The sequence below is a fragment of the Perca flavescens genome, chromosome 14 (genome assembly GCF_004354835.1).
Source record: "Perca flavescens isolate YP-PL-M2 chromosome 14, PFLA_1.0, whole genome shotgun sequence".
Lineage (NCBI taxonomy): Eukaryota > Metazoa > Chordata > Actinopteri > Perciformes > Percidae > Perca > Perca flavescens.
This window is the reverse complement of record NC_041344.1, coordinates 34,299,454-34,317,292: the sequence shown is the minus strand read 5'-3', so window position 1 is coordinate 34,317,292 and position 17,839 is coordinate 34,299,454. Positions and strand designations below refer to the sequence as shown.

General features: G+C 40.3%; 1 protein-coding gene across 1 annotated transcript in view; it reads left to right on the top strand.

Moving 5' to 3' along the window:
• thsd7aa (thrombospondin, type I, domain containing 7Aa) overlaps nucleotides 1–17,839 on the top strand; it is a 258,145-nt gene that overhangs the window by 101,138 nt on the left and 139,168 nt on the right. The window contains exons 4-5 of the mRNA XM_028597031.1: nucleotides 1,313–1,561; nucleotides 9,456–9,637. Coding sequence (XP_028452832.1) covers nucleotides 1,313–1,561; nucleotides 9,456–9,637 — 431 coding nt within the window. The remainder of the gene's footprint in view (nucleotides 1–1,312; nucleotides 1,562–9,455; nucleotides 9,638–17,839) is intronic.

Here is a 17,839-nt window from a genome sequence, read left to right as displayed (position 1 = left end):
GCATCGACTCTTCAGCTTACACTTATTTTAAATATGCTGACGATACAGCATTGGTTGGTTTTTTAAAATCTGACATTTCTTCTGTGAATGAATTCCAGAGGGAATTCCAGGGTCTCATCAGTGGTGTTCTGATAATTTTCTTGAAATAAATGTGAAGAAAACAAAAGAGATGGTCATAGATTTTAGCAAAAATAGAATTATAGTCCCCCCTTCTAAGATCAATGGTGAACTTGTAGAGAGAGTCTCAACCTACAAATATCTCGGAGTTGAATTTGACTCTAAATTAATTTTTAATGATATTGAATAAAACTAAGAAAATGCACCAGCGGATGTTTTTCCTTAGGAAACTAAACACTTTTAGACTAGACAGACACATCCTTGTAATGTTTTATAAAAGTATTCTCCAGAGTGTTCTGTCTTTTGGCCTTATCTGCGTGTTTGGTAACATGCATGTTAAGGACCAAAAGAGACTGCAGCGTATGATCAAGATAGCCGGTGGGATCATAGGACTTGATCAGGTGTCAGCAACTCAGCTGTACAATGAGCTTATCCTAAAAAAGACCGACCAAGTCCTTAATGACCCCACTCACCCTCTTCATCATAAATTTATGAGAAGCAATAGGTCAACTGGTAGAATTTTACAACGGAGAATCAAAACGGAAAGGTACAATAAATCATTTGTGCCCACAGCGATCAGATTGTATAATGACCATGCACATCGCAAGTATACTTGATCCTGCACTGGCACTTTAACTGGATGGTAGATCCAATTTTTCTTTTTTGAGAACCACTCCTAGTTATTTTTATATATATTTTTTTATTTTTAGCTATTTTAATGTTTCGTAAACGTTAGATGTCAGATTGTCTTTGTCATTTCTGTAGTATTGTTTATTTTTTGTATTGTGATTATTGACTTCTGTTATTGTCATTCCCATTGTACTGTTACTTTTTTGTTATATACATGTTTATTGGTCTGTCTTTGGTGTCTATATGTTTAGAGAATATGTTGTGACAAGAGTGCAAAATGAATGACCACATGAATTTCCCCTTGGGGGATAATAAAGTTTACCTTGACCTTGACCTTGACCTTGACTAAATGCTTGCTCTTGGGGGAATTGTTGGGTCTTTGTAAATCATAGAGTGTGGTCTAGACCTACTCTATCTGTAAAGTCTCTTGAGATAACTCTTGTTATGATTTGATACTATAAATCAAATTGAATTAAATTACATTTATTTTGAAACATTTATAATTGGTAACATAACAGATCCTACATGAAGGTATTAAAGTTTCATCTTGTCTTCTCATCTCCAGCCTGTGCTCTCAGCAGTCGTTGCCGGTGACCTTCCAGGCCTGCGTCATGACCAAAGACTGTGATGTGACTGAGTGGTCTGAATGGTCAGCTTGTTCCAAGGAGTGCTACGACCCCAACGGGCCAAAAGGGGAGCGCACTCGTACCAGAAAAGTGAGTCAGTTCCCAATCGATGGAGGAGCAGATTGTCCTGAGCTGGAGGAGAAAGAGTCCTGCAGCCCCCTGGGAGACGGAGTGCCACCCTGCATTGTGTAAGTACTGGACAAGGAGAGAAAGAGTTATCCAACTAAAGAAAAAAAGTGTTAAAAGTTCACATAAGTACATGTAGAATTTGTCATGTATAAGCAGTGTTTCCCCTAGGATTTCTTCCAGCAGGGGTGCTGAAGTGCGTGAGTTTTATTCTGCGCTACCGGAAGATATTTAGTGACACAAGATATCTCAAAATCAGTATCAAAATGTCTTCTTGTGCAGCCAGACCGTACTCCAGCGCTGACACATTGCTGTGGAGATAAGTTTGGCAATGCAGGACTAACTCAGGATAAACTTTGACCTTGCATTAATGGGATAGTTTGGCTCTTTTTAAGTGGTATGTGGAAGTGGTTGTATGAGGTAGTTATTGATAGTCAGTGTATTACCTACAGTAGATGGCAGTTAGCACGCCCCCAGTTTGGAGAAGCAGACAGGAGTACTGACACAGAAGCCAAGCAATGTACTGCTGTGGACAGGGCAAGGAGTTAAATCTAATTTAGCCACCTTAAAAAAACAATATCAGTTTAAGTGTACGCTATATTTAGAATATTTTCACCACTTTACCTTGCCGTTACCCACAATTTCCACCAACTGCGGAATGGCTGCAGATCGGTTGCGCTGCGTGTCGGCTCCGGGCTCCGCCGTCCCTCAATACCCACCACATGCACTTTTGTTGCGAAACAGCTGCGGCCATGACTGACAGCTGAAGTCACGAGGACGCACGAGATCTCGCAAATTCACGTATGATATAACAGGATGTAGTTTCTATAAACAGAACCACAAACTTGACTTCAGGCTTGTCTCCACCCATTATGACATTTTCAAGATGTAGTTCAGGGAAATATGATCCGCCAGGAGCACAGTTTATTTTATTTAGAAAATTAACCGGATGTTTTATTTTGCTTCTGTGCTCGACTTCCTGTCCCGCACTATAGTGGAAATTGGGGGTTAGATTTCCCTTTCCTTTCCACAGACGTTTCCCCTCTTTCTTTCTTTCTTTCTTTCTTTCTTTCTTTCTTTCTTTCTTTCTTTCTTTCTTTCCTCTGCAAAAGTTATTTTTCTGTGTACTCTGGTTCATAAATGTATCCTCTTGTTTCCACAGTGAATGGCATTTCCTTGTCATAGTCAATCGTTTTTATTTTCTTGTATTTGTTGTCTCCTTCATAAATCGCAGAGAGTCTAAACCAAACAGCTGAATTACAGTTATTCAGTTATTTATTCATGTATTTATTTGACAGGGATAATGCACTGCTCCTTAACAGTACCAGAGTTAGCTATAAGCTCATTTTCATCTGTAGTCCCTGGGCAAGAAACAGAGGCTAACATCTCTGTCAGAATGGAAACCTAACACTGGAGTATAAGAATGCTAACACAACAGTAAAGGACAACAATCAAATTTCACAGTTGCGCATATGCATAGGAATACCGAAGTTCTGTTGTGGAAAAAAAAATTAAAATATTGTAAATATAGTTTACACTTACACTGATATAGATTTTCTTAGGTGGGCCTATTTTAAGTGGCGTGATGTAATGTTTTTCTGCTGGCCCTGTGTGCAGATAGCCTATAGCTTTCTTTCGTGCCTGTACTCCCGTCTGCTTCTCTAAACGGGGAGTGCCGACCGCCATCTACTGACAACCTCATACAACCCCACTTTAAAAATACTGAACTATCCCTTTAACAGTTTTTACTTTTAACACTTTCAACTTTCAGCCATGCTAGCGGCAAGGCAATGCCCAAATATTCAATAGATCATCATGAAATTTGGTTCACACATTCATGGTCCCCAAAGGATGAATCCAAACCATGACTAAATACCTGCAGAACTAAAAGTAGTTTGTGTTTAGTATTAATTAAATAAAAGCACTGCTGTGCCTATATACAATGGCACAGAGCTGCAACATTAACTGTAGTTGTTTGTCAAATGTCTGTCTCGAAGCAGAATGACGAGAGAAACAGTTATGTCATCTTAGTTTAAGGATGACTTTACAACAGAGCCTAGCATTTAAGCACTGGGGGCTAATAATCTACTGGTCACCTAACAAAAATGTGTGTGTAACACTGGCAGATACATTAGCAAAATGTTATTTTTTTTTACGATGTACCATTAAGCTAAAGCAGTCAGATCAAAGATCACTGGCTATTTCATTTCCTGTTCCAGGCCATGCATAAAGTAATGGTTTTATTTGACAAATGCAATACTTTTCTGAGTGAACTATGCGAACTATACATACATTTAAATATCCTGTATCTGGCTTTACCGCCAAACACCAGTGAATGACCAATTTAACAACACATACACTGCTTAAGGAAATACAGAAAACACAATAACAGAAGTAAGTTACACCACAACATAAGAGCCCAGGGGACACTGAACAAAAAATTAGCAAAAGGCTAATGCTAGTAGGTATATAGACATATCTCCAGTGTTGTGTGGTCCATTAATGGTGCTGGGGCGCTGCCCCTGCTGCAATTCCAATCGTGAAATACATATTTTGATCAATAATAATTTTTGGTATTGTTGTGTTGTGTGTATACATTTCAGTTGTTACTTACATTATATCAGAGAAAACATGTGATGACTAATGAAAAAGAGCTGCCAATCCAACTGCACTCCAAGTACCACATACACTGTCTGTATTGTATAGCGTTTCATTTAATGGCCGACCCATCATCATACACATCAAACATGCCATACAGATTGTGGTTGTGATCATTTAGCTGGGATATGTCATTGCAGTTTTACTGAACCTACAGTGGGAATGACATGGCAAGACGCTGCTGGTATGTTGGTTTATACAGAAAACAATAAGTCGGGTATTTCGACAGCTGTCATACGTGCTCGGTGAGTGTTGCACTTCATTCAGTCAAGCTGGTGACAATTAACCAGACGGTGTTGGGCTTATGGGAAAAGGTGTAAGTAGAAGACCAAGGCCGCTCAAAACTAAAATAAAAGGTATTTTGAGTGAACTGATTTTCTTATTTCTGGAACAGAATCTGAAAATTAAGTTTCACGTAATCTCTCTAAAACCCATGTATTTAATATATTTAGTTCTGTTATATGGGCAGAGTGATATCATCCATCAACACTAAATCAAAGTCCATCGACTCCTGCTGTCTTTTGGTTGACATACAGCAGGGAGTGAGGCAGCAGCCTGTCCATGGTACTGAAGAACACGTTGTTTGAGTGTCCCCATCTGGGCAACTTTAAGCCCCAAGATGCAATGCTTTCCCAGGGGCCTCGTTGTTCTGCAGCAGGGCAAAGGCAACTGAGAGTCAGAGAGACCTTGCTCATTAATATATGGAGCCTTTCACTGGCGACCTCAAATGAATTCCATTATCAGCAGAGATGGAGGCAGGGTTTATATTTTCTGACCTCAGGGTTGAAACCACAATACAGACGACTGCTGCCAATTCACCAGCCAGACACAAACCCATCTATGCTGCAATTACCAACCTCCTTTCAGCTTAAAAAAACTGAGTCCTAAAGAATTATCCTGTGGAAAGTCTGGTTAAATTGCAAATCCTGAGGCATATTGTGAACAGTGATCTCAGGTCAATAAAATAAAAAGTCTTTCTAACAATGCTTGGAGATACTCACCACCATGGCTCACTCAGGCACAACAGATGCTGTTCAGTGGCTGCAAAAAGCTGTGCACACTCTCCCTCGAAGCAATGAAATCAAGCTGCAAATGTTTTTTTAGAATCAAATTTCAGAATGTTTTCATAATTTGCTTCTGTTTTCAATTTCAAAATCGATTTTTTACAATTAGACTTTCTATAAATAAATTCCAATTAAGAGTCAGATTATTAATGATACACCTTAATCTGTAAAAAATGAGCAAGTGTGCTAAAACACTCAAGCAATGCCTCTGGTTTGTCCAATGTAATTGTGATGTCCATGTCAAATAAAAATCTAATAATAATAATAATCTTATTTGTAAGGCTGCACAAAGTGTTGTGTAAACCAACGGTTCTCAAAGTGGGGTCCGGGGACCGCCAGGGATCCTTGAAGGGGTTAAGGGGGTCCCCAACAAAAAAGAGGGAACCATTTATTTTCACTATAATTTCATCCATAAGTAACACAATTACAATTATTTAATAACTGTTTTGCTCATGGGTTCCATTTACTTTCTGTAATAAAATTTTCTGCAATAAAAAAAAGCGAAAAGTCTATCAGGTAGGGGACCCTGGGACAAAGTCTTATCAGATGGGGGTCCGTGGTCTAATTTGTGTCAGTTTAGGGGACATTGATGTGAACAAGTTTGAGAACCACTTGTGTAAACATCCCATTCTTTGGGCTAGGCATACGCAGAGTTTGCGGGGGGGGCGGGGGAGCACTGCTGCCCCTGGCGGCTGAAGTGGGTAATTGCATTGTTTAAAAAATGAGTGGAATAATTACTTAAAAATATTTTAAATAACACAAAACAAGTAAATGGTGGTTTCATAAAGGCCTACTGCTTTAGTAAAAAATATATTTTTTCAGGGCTCTGCCTCTCACCTGAGACCATTGTCGACGCATATGCAGGACACAAAAAACGAAAATTACTCTTGCTCTAGTCTGGACATTTTGCCGTGCCAATGTTGTAATAAAGGTTGCCTAAATGCCATACTAATTGATTAAACTTTTTGTGTAGATTTGGACTTTTATAGGCCTACGTTTTATTCCACATTGTTTAAATGGGGAAGTGGCTCTGCTGATCACTGAGGATTACTTTTTTTTCCGTGTCATTGGATTACGGCAAAATACGGATCTGTTTTTTTAACGTGTCTTAACGGTGTGATTGCGCTTCGTTTCTGCGTTTATTTGAATTTAAGTGTTGGGGCATTCCGCCACCTTCTGTCTGTTGTGATCCAAGACAGCCGTGCGTGCCACGATTGGATTTCATTAGGGCGGATTGTTAAATTGTTACAATGTACTTTAAAATCTGCTTTAAAAATAAACATATATGCATGTTTGTTTTGTCCGTATGTGCTCGTGCTGTGTTCCCCAAGTGGTAGGCCAGGTCTCAGCTGCTACAATGAGTTTTTGTTTTTTTGCCCCCCCCCGGCTTGAATGTCAAACTCCGCTTATGGGGCTAGGTGTAGCAGAACAGTTTTATCCATCCATCTTCGTCCACTTATCCGGTGTTGGGTCGCCCGAACCACCTCAACTGGCTCCTTTCGACGCGAAGGAGCAGCGGCTCTGCTCCGAGCTCCTCACGGATGACTGAGCTTCTCACCCTATCTCTAAGGGAGACGCCAGCCACCCTCCTGAGGAAACCCATTTTGGCCGCTTGTACCCTGGATCTCGTTCTTTCGGTCATGACCCAGCCTTCATGACCATAGGTGAGGGTAGGAACGAAAACTGACCGGTAGATCGAGAGCTTTGCCTTCTGGCTCAGCTCTCTTTTCGTCACAACGGTGCGATAAATTGAATGTAATACCGCACCTGCTGCGCCGATTCTCCGACCAATCTCCCGCTCCTTTGTCCCCTCACTCACAAACAAAACCCCAAGGTACTTGAACTCCTTCACTTGGGGTAAGGACTCATTCCCTACCTGGAGTAGGCACTCCATCGGTTTCCTGCTGAGAACCATGGCCTCAGATTTAGAGGTGCTGATCCTCATCCCAACTGCTTCACACTCAGCTGCGAACCGATCCAGTGAGTGCTGAAGGTCACAGACCGATGATGCCATCAGGACCACATCATCTGAAAAGAGCAGCAATGAGATCCCCAGCCCACCGAACTGCAACCCCTCCCCACCCCGACTACGCCTCGATATCCTGTCCATAAATATTACAAACAGGATTGGTGACAAAGCGCAGCCCTGGCGGAGGCCAACCCTCACCTGAAACGAGTCCGACTTACTGCCGAGAACCCGGACACAGCTCTCGCTTTGGTTGTACAGAAATTGGATGGCCCTGAGAAGAGACCCCCTCACCCCATACTCCCACAGCACAGTATCTGACCCGGACCCGGTCATACGCCTTCTCCAAATCCACGAAATACACGTAGACCGGATGGGCATACCACCAGGCTCAAGAACAGTTTTAGCGAAGGCAAAAAAGAGAAAAGTACGGCCTTCAGCACACACACAAAGACTGTAGGCAGATCTGCCCCAGCACCATTAATGGACTACAAACACCGCTATATACAGTGGTGCTCATAAGTTTATGAACCCATGCTAAAGTTGACTAAAAATCATCTTTTGGAAATTGATCTTAATGCCTTAATTAATTTTTTTTTTTGGAAAAATCCAACCTTTAAGGACACAAATTTTCTTTGTGAATAAATAATGTATCATAAATAAATAAATGTTCTTCCTTAAAATACAGGGGGCATAAGTCAATTCAATTCAATTTTATTTATAGTATCAAATCATAACACGAGTTATCTCGAGACACTTTACAGATAGAGTAGGTCTAGACCACACTCTATAATTTACAAAGCCCCAACAATTCTAATAATTCCCCCAAGAGCAAGCAGTGCGACAGTGGCGAGGTAAAACTCCCTCTTGGGAAGAAACCTGAGACAGACTCAGGCTCTTGGTAGGCGGTGTCTGACGGGCCGGTTGGGGATATGATGAACAGTGGCGATAATAGTCACATTAATAATGGAACAGTGACTTCAAATGGTAGTTGTAGTAGTTCATGTAATATCAGGGCGCTGCAGGGCGATACAGGATGTAGCGTGGCCCAGCAGAGCATGGATGGACGTAGCAGGAAGCAGCAGGTTTCAGCAGGAAGCAGCAGGGTTCAGCAGGAAGCTGCATGGTTCAGCAGGAAGCAGCAGGGTTCAGCAGGAAGCTGCATGGTTCAGCAGGAAGCAGCAGGGTTCAGCAGGAAGCTGCATGGTTCAGCAGGAAGCAGCATGACATTGCAGGGCACCACTGAGCTCAGCTGGGAGTGCAGCAGGACCACGGCGACAGCTGGAACCAGGATCTTGGTGCCAACGTGCTCCAAGGAAATACGCTGGGGGAAAAAACATAAGGACTCCGGGGAGTAAACTCCCCAGAAGCTAGGATTAATTAATTAACAAGCATTTCTGGGACGGGATGCACACAAATGGTAATAGAAAGGGAGAGGAGAGAGCAGCTCAGTGTGTCAAAGGAAGGAAGGAAGTCCCCCGGCAGTCTAGAACTATAACAGCGTAACTAAGAGAGACAGGTTCATAAGTAAGTCCACCCCTATGTTAAATTCCCATAGAGGCAGGCAGATGTTTATTTTTAAAGTCCAGTTATTTCATGGATCCAGGATACTATGCATCCTGATAAAGTTCCCTTGGCCTTTGGAATTAAAATAGTCCCCCCACATCATCACATACCCTTCACCATACCTACAGATTGGCATGGTTTTATTTCATTTAGCCTAATAGCTGGTTTGATTTGCATTGAGAGATGATCTAATGGAAAGTACCCCATGCCAATCTCTAGGTATGGTGAACAATAAATGTAATGTTTTTATGATGTTTGATTATGTTGCATGCATTAGAAAGGTTTGCTTGAGATTCTAATGAGACCAAAATGAGTTGGAATAAAACAGTACACTTCATTGTTTTTTGGTGGTAAAGCCAGATAAACAATATTCAAATGTATGTATAGTTTGCCCCTTCGGAAAGTATTACATTTGTCAAATGAAACCATTTATTTGGTAAACTTATACTATGCATGGCCAGTCATGGGAAATTATACATAATTGTGACCTTTGATCTGACTGCTATATGCACATGGTCAATATGAAATTGTGTTTGGACTGGACAAATACTGTAGACCACACTGAGAGACATTTGAGAGCATTTGTTGTATTGATCAATTCAATTATATTCTATTAATCAAATTATTAATTTTCAGGAAAGACAATATGTGGCTTATCTACTCTGTCAGACTAACTCTTCCTGTGTCCACCTCTGTCCTCAGTTACAGCTGGAGGACTACGGAGTGGACAGAGTGCAGGGTGGACGTGCTGCTGAGCCAACAGGACCGTCGGCGTGGAAACCAGACGGGCTTGTGTGGAGGCGGCATTCAGACTCGAGAGGTCTACTGTATCCAGACCAGCACTGATACACCACCCAAACTCAGCTCGCTCCGGAGCAAAGAAGGTGACTTTCCCAGCATGCATTTCTTCTATCATCTCTACAATTCTCCTGTATGGCTATATATATTGATCTCTATGTGCCTTATTTACCACTCATTAGTGCAAGTGTTTGTTCACTTTATTTATTTAGCTTTTATTTTGATTGTATCTTATTTATTGATTGAAACATTTCTGTCTTGAAAACCACATGCAAAATGAAAATTTTTGCATGAAAAAAAAAAGTTTTTATTTTCTTCTGTGTCTGATTGAAAACTCTGTGGGTGCGAGAGTCTGCCAAGGCTGTCCCTTGGCGCAAAATCTGTTTGTAATTTTTATTGACAGAATCTCTTGGCACAACCAAGGAGTGGAGGAATCCAGTTTGCTGACTTTGAGATTGCATATCTGCTTTAAAAAAAACTAATAGAATCTGGTGGAACAAAAATATAGTGATTTTTTAATGCATTTAACACAAACTCTCTAAAATGTATACACCTCATTAAATGTTACACTATGGGACTTCTGTTCTGCCTTCACTTTGCCAGAGAAAACATTCCCCAAATGGTGTGGCTTTGGCTCTAAGTTAACGCCATCTGGGTGTATTTTCTTTGGTCACTAGGTCACTATGATACATTAGACTACCACAGGCACAATACTGTATCTTTCCGCATAAGAATACTGTACGTAAATCATAGTGCCTAGTATTTGTGGTTATTAGTGGTGAGGAACCTGTGACCAATAATGACTTAATAACTTTTATAATTCCAATGGGATTCTTTTACAACTTTGTGAGCAGAAAGTTGTTTGTATCAAGAACTTATCAATGCTTTATAAAGCATTAGTAAATGATTTATTAACCATTGAGAAAGCAATTAGTGAAAACATATAAACCGTTTATAAAGGATGGCATTTTTCAATGGCAACATTGAATCTTATATCTAATGGTCAAGGAGTGGATGGTATAGGTAATGTTAAGATCAAACCAAGATCTGAATAATTAGCATGTAACATCATCATGTCAGTTATCACAAAACCAAGTTTGTTATGTTATTATGTTATTGTTATTATCACAAGGTAATCATTTCAGCTTTATGTCGTACTATGCAGCATGCAATTTGGCACACTGTGGTTAAGGTTAGAGAAAGACAGGTCTTTTTTTACCTTTTGAAAAAGTCAATGTCAATTTGAAGCAGAATACAGGAGGGGCTCCATTTTTAAGTAATACATCAAAACCACAATCTTTCCCAACCATAACCTAAGAGTTTTAGTAGCCTAAACCCAACCGCACACGGAACACAGGACTCCAGTGTTAGCCTGTTGGTCCTGCATTTTGTTCAGCTTGTATCCCCTCTGATTCAATTAAATTCAATCGTATTTATAATATCAACTCATAACCAGAGTTATCTCAAGACACTTTACAGATAGAGTAGGTCTAGACCACACTCTATAATTTACAAAGACCCAACAATTCCAGTAATTCCCCCAAGAGCAAGCATTTAGTGCAACAGTGGCGAGGAAAAACTCCTTTTTAGGAAGAAACCTGGGACAGACCCAGGCTCTTGGTAGGAGGTGTCTGACGGTGCCGGTTGGGGGTGTGATGAACAGTGGCAATAGTAGTCACAATAAAGATAATGGAACTATGACTAGAAATAGTAGTTGTAGTAGTTCAAGGCGTAGCACGGCACTGCAGAGCGTAGGAAGGCAGAGCAGGACTACGGCGGCAACTGCAACCATGATTAAAGTGCCACACTAATCCAAGGGAAACTGCAAGGCGAGAAAACGTAAGGACTCCGGGGAATCAGCTCCCCAGAGATAAATCTGATTACCTCCTTATGACTTCTGTAACGCTTCCTGGACTAGAAAGAAATTACCATTTTGTATGATATTAGTATATGAATTTTAGTAGACAGGGTTAGTAGACAGAACACTGGCAGCCTCATTTATCATTTTATCAGGAAAACATCTGTCTTAGTTCCCAAATATTTTTGGTAAAATACTGAGACCCTTTGCAAATAATCCACAGCTTAATTCCAGTTCTACGACTGTAGCTGCATGGTAATCATTATAATGAAAGAGTTCAATGGCCTATCCAGGGCCGTTTATTATCTTAAATAACAATCGAACAACATCAGGATAAGTAGGAGCAATGTCTGGGTGACAGAAGCAAAGATGGTCTGGGAAGTAAATTGTAGCTTTTTTAATAGCACATATTTTGACACAGGCTGGTTAAAAACAGCTTCAAATGGGGCGCCCTCTAGCTCACCCAGTAAGAGCGTTCGCCCCATGTTGGCTGAATCCTGCAGAGGTGTGGGTTCGAATTTGACCTGCTGCCCTTTGCTGCGTGTCATCCCCCATCTCTCTCCCCCTTTCATGTCTATCCACTGTCACTATCTAATAAAGGGAAAAAGCCCCCAAAAAATAATCAAATCAAATAAAAAAACCAGCTTCAATTTACATCTGTAGGGATGGCAGACAAAAAGGTTGTTTATGAGCTTTTGAGTCATCTGCTTAAGCTTATGTTTCACACACCCACCAAAGTCATGTCATCTGTTCCAGCTTTGTACACAGTCACTGATATCCTCCCGCTGCTTTACCAGCCATGTGTGAACCAGAGTGGAGAATTCAAAAGGTTTTCCCCTCATATTAAATCTAGGACTGAGCTATTTAAATATGCTAATGAACGTGCAAAAGTCACACAGAGTGGATAGCAGATGAAATATGAGCTTTCACAAAAATTGGTGGCATTACTGAGCACACGGAGGCTGCAAGTGGCCTGGTAGCACACCCATGCTTATCCAGCACTGACACAATAAGTCTCAGTCCATCTGGCCGGGGAGGCTGAACTGGCGTCTGCTACTAGAAATTATTCAAATCAGATGCTCACAGCCAACCACGCACTTTCATCCTTCAGTGCATTTTTACTTTCAACTTGGCACTTTTCCATGTTCCTTATACCATGATTTCCAGTGGTTATTTCTGAATTTCTTTAGAACCCCCCTGCCCATACTGTACCTTCTTGCATTGCCTTTCTGCAGCACCTGCTTATCCACCTCCAAATGCAAATTTTGTTAACAGTATTGAGTGTCACCGTTCCCCTTTACAATATATTGTCAGGATGAGAAAGAAAATGCGTTAACATGGTAATTGTTAAATAAAGTGTTTTTTGGTGGAAGATGGGGACATTAATAGGTATTATGGCAGGTGAATAGAAGGACGGAGATAAGAAGGGTATCGACTTATCTAACTCTGGAGGATACGGGGAATAAGCTAAAGTCTCAATAAGTCGGCGTGTTCCTTTAATGCCAGGAAATCTAAATCCTCAGGCTGATAGGCTCACAAACATTTGTATCTTTAAGATACAATACAAAATGGACCCTTAACAATGATTCTTAAATTTGCTCCAAGATATATATATTAAAATGAAGTGAAAACTTTTAAAACTCTATAAAAAATAGTGAGTGAGTGTGCAGATATAGTGGAACTACACCTTTAACCACCTTTAGCATTGACTTCACAACTCAGGTTTGGAATGCATTGTATATATGTGATGGCTCTTATCAAGACCACAGTAACTGTATAATTTCTTAGTTCTTGTGTCAGAACATGCAGTGGATGATTTCAATGTGATGAGCCAGTTTGTGTGGGGAGTCCATAGCTCAATTAGGCTGATGTAATCTTATCATTTGCTTTCATGGGTGATCAGCAAATACTAGAGTGACTGAAATAGGATAGTCTGGCAGTATCTGTGAGCACACATCATTGCCAGTCTGATTATTGGGAGCTAATACCATCCCAGATCACTGCTTCTTCTTGATTTGATTTACTCACAGTTGGAAAGGGAAGGATTTACTCAGTCCTGAAATTCACATGCAAAGATTACTGCTGACAGCTTCATGGTTTATTACAGTGCTACGTTCTCAAATGGAGTGTTTTTTGATCATCATAAGCAGGTTTTCATCCCCCATGGTGGCACATATTTCTCATTTTCTTCTGAAAATTTATCTTGAATGTTGCAGAGTGGGAAAAGAATAAAGTTATTTTAGCTGTTTTGCCTGTATTGGTTTCCGATCAATGTGAAATCCAATTGGGGAGCAAACTGACATGCTGTATAACAGCTGTGCCACTGTGATGCCCTGAATCCTCAGCTGGAAAAGAACTGGGAGTCAGGTTATTAATGGCAGGTGGCACGTGGCAGCGCAGGTTCCTAATTTAACGGCTAGACGCGCAACACAAGCAAGACTAGACCATCTGGCACAAAGATTCCAGAGCAAGGTGAGTCTGTGTGGAGGTTTGCATTAATCAGGCTTTGTTATGGTTGTAAAGAGCTGCTCAGACTGGCCAAGGTGGGAGGAGAACAAAATGGCCATTGTTCTCCTAAAGTTCTGCAAAATGATAGGTCTTTTATAACAAATGGGATGTCTGACTGTTCAATTCCAATCCCTCCAGAAAAATGTAATTATGCAATCGCATAATTCAACACATAATCAGCCAAAGTCTGCATATTCATTTTCAAATATGCCGTATTTCCGCGCAAAATATGTGGTGCTTGCATGATTTCATAATCCCCGTATTTTCGTTGCACAAAAGTCACATATATCTTAGCAGAAAGTTGAAAAAATGTTGCATTTACTTCACACAAGAGCAGCCATTTTCCCCTGTTGCTATGGGGACGTTATGAAGTGATGTAATTACGCGATGTGAACATCATCGTAAAGCAGGGTGTTGGAGGTTGAATTTGACATGTACTTTGAGTCTCTTAAGTTGGTATCCAATAAGAAAGCTATCTTAATATCTGATGTCTACTCAAATTTCTTTGTTTAAGTGCTCCTGCTGTCTATATTATTAACAATTTTTGAAAGTCTGTCTCTTTTGTATCTTTTATTTCCCTCTGTTAGACTATTACTTTTATTTTTACTTTAATATTATATTATTTGTATATAATTTTAATCTTATTTGTTTACTTATTGCAATGACTGAATATCTGTAAACTATTTTTGGAAATAAAGTTTAAAAAAAGCAGGGTGTTAGGGGAATCACTTTTTCTTCTCTTTTTCATCAAACCGCAGTTTTTGCAAGTTCCCGCAATTTTTGCAAGTTCCCGCAATTTTGCAAGTTCCCAAAATTTTTGCAAGTTCCTGCAATTTCATCGCATAAAATTGCATAAATATCCCGCATATTCCATCACATTTTTTAAGAAAAAGTGCCGCATAATCAAGGATTTTTGCCCGCAACAATCACAAAAAAACTCTATGTTTTTCTGGAAGGAGTGCGATACGTGCAACAACACATGGACATATTGGAATTAAAAGTCATCAACAGGTCATTTAGTTGATCTAATTCAGCACCTGTTAGTGCAGTGGCGTATTTGCTAACCCAGTCCGGTCTCATGGCAGTTTGTGATATGGTAATGTTATTGAATCTATTGATTCGTGGACAGGACAAGATAATGTCTTTTTTTCGTGTGGTGATTTTAAACCAATGTATTTCAATTGGAAGCATATTTCGTGATCACAGAACGATGACGGTAGCGAGTAGTATTGATAAGGCGAAAGTCCACGCAGGTATGGTCGGGGTGGTGGATGGTGGTGGATGGGTCAAACAATACAGGACCGGGGGTTCGTGTGTTGCAGTTCCTTTTCGCATTATTCTCTTCCTAACCACAACCTTCCCACTGTTGTCGGCGTGTTCTGCGTGTGACGGTTCTTTTCCCCGTTATTTTTTTCCTAACCACCACCGTCCCGTTGTTGTGGCGTTTCGTTTCCCTGTTGTTGTGTGCCCCTGCGCCTGGGGATGCGCCCGAGGATTGCGTCCCACATGTGGCGGTCCGTCCTGTTGTTGTTGCTGGCGTGTGGCGCCTCATTTCCCCATTGTTGCGTCCCCCAGAGCAGTTTCGAAAATCGTGACCTGTACACATTCAAAATTTGTGACGTGTACACGAAATAAACGTAAAAATCGTGACCTGTACAAGAATCAATAAATCTAAATAACGTGACTATTTCATGACCTGGCGTGAGACCGGGTTGGCTAACCATGTGTTTAATACCCTCCAGTTGTAAGTTATAGCTCATTAGAATATGGCATTTTCAGCGCTAGTACTGACAATTTGGTAGTTGATATTCTCTGCCAATATTGTCAGCATTTGACTTGCCAATTTGCTTGCCTTCATTTTTAAATTGTATACATGTTAGTGGTGTGGCTTGAGGGATGCCTATGTGGGTTGTTGGTTTCAGAGTGAAATATCGATAAAACTATTGGAATGTGAATAGAAATGAAGTTTTGTACAGATCTTCATGGTTCATGGTTATTATATTTCCTAAGGGTGTGACAAGACACCCAGCTCACGAGATGAGACGAGACACGAGATTGGGTTCACAAGATCAAGAGAGAGAGACGAGATGTTAGCACTATTTTACAGAAAACTTCAATGAAGAAATAAGACAAAAAATAGTCCTTTCAGTACTCTGTTTTCATTTTGTGAATTTCGATTGAATAAAGGTTTTGCCATAAACTGAAATGACTGGCTTCTCTCCTGTATAACTAACAGTTAACATAGTCTGGCAGTAGTTGAGACTGACAAATTGTTTTGTACTAGTAGACAGAGAGAAATAAAGCTTATTTTACTATTGTTTCACAGTGATTACGTTCTAAAGCACATCATGACCAATATGTGTCTCGGCCATGAGAGAGAGAGAGAGAGAGAGAGCGTTGGTCATGTCGGTGGTAATCTAACGTTCCAACGCAGATTTTTTCTTCAGCTATCTCTCTGAAAGGTATTTTGGCCCTAAACCATTTAGTGATTTATAAACCAGCAGAAGTATTTTGAAATCTATTCTTTGAGGCACAGGAAGCCAGTGTAAAGACTTCAGAACTGGAGTGATGTGATCCCCTTTCTTGGTCTTAGTGAGGACCGGAGCAGCAGCGTTCTGAATCAGCTGCAGCTGTCTGATTAATTTTTTAGGGAGACCTGTAAAGACACCGTTACAGTAGTCAAGACTACTGAAGATAAAAGCATGGACAAGTTTTTCCAAATACTGTTGACACATAAGTCCTTTAACCCTTAATATATTTTTAAGGTGATCAAAGGCAGACTTTGTTATTGTCTTAACGTGGCTGTTGAAATTCAGGTCAGAGTCCATAATTACACCAAGATTTCTGGCTTTGTCTGTTGTTTTTTACATTATTGTTTGAAGCTGAGAGCTGGTTCTTAATTGTTCCTCTTTTTCTCCAAAAATAATCACCTCAGTTTTTTCTTCATTTAATTTAAGGAAGTTCTGGCAAATCCAGTTGTTAGTTTCTTTAATGGACCTAGCCAGTTTTTGTATTGGACTGTAACCCCATGGTTATGTAGATTTGTGTATTGTCCGCATAACTATGATAACTTATGTTATTATTTTTCATAATCTGAGCCAGTGGAAGCATGTAGATATTAAACAAGAGAGGCCCCAGGACAGAGCCTTGGGGAAATCCACACGTCATATCTGTGTACGCAGATGCATAATTACCTATGGACAAATAGTAGTTCCTATTCTTTAAATAGGATTCAAACCACTTTAGTACTGAGCCAGAAAGGCCAACCCAGTTTTCCAATTGGTCCAGTAGTATGTCGTGGTCTACCGTATCAAATGCAGCACTGAGGTCGAGTAATACTAAGAATGTAGTTTTGCTACTATCTGTGTTCAAGTGGATGTCATTAAACACTTTGGCAAGAGCTGTCTCAGTGCTGTGGTATGGACAAAATCCTGACTGGAAGGCATCAAAAATATTGTTTAGGGACAAAAAAGGTTGTTTTCAATGATTTTACTTAAAAATGAAAGGTTAGATATCGGCCTATAGTTGTCCATTAGTGACATATCTAGATTGTTCTTTTTTAAGAGTGGCTTGATGACTGCAGTTTTCAGGGCCAATAGGAAGATACCTGAAAAAAAGAGACTTGTTTACAATCTGTAGAAGATCTAAAGCCAAACAATTTGACACTTTTTTGAAGAAGCCCATCGGTAGAATATCAAGGCAACAGGAGGAGGTTTTTAGATGTAGTATAATGTCCTCCAGGATTTTATAGTCAATCATTTGAAATTGTGCCATATTGGGATTTGTTTTGCCTGGACACTGTGACAACACATATCCTGTACTTGATATGGAGTTACTGACTGTTTGCCTAATTTTCTGAATTTTTTCTCTGAAGAAGAGGGCGAAGTCATTGCAGGCCTTGGTGGATAAAAGTTCAGATGTT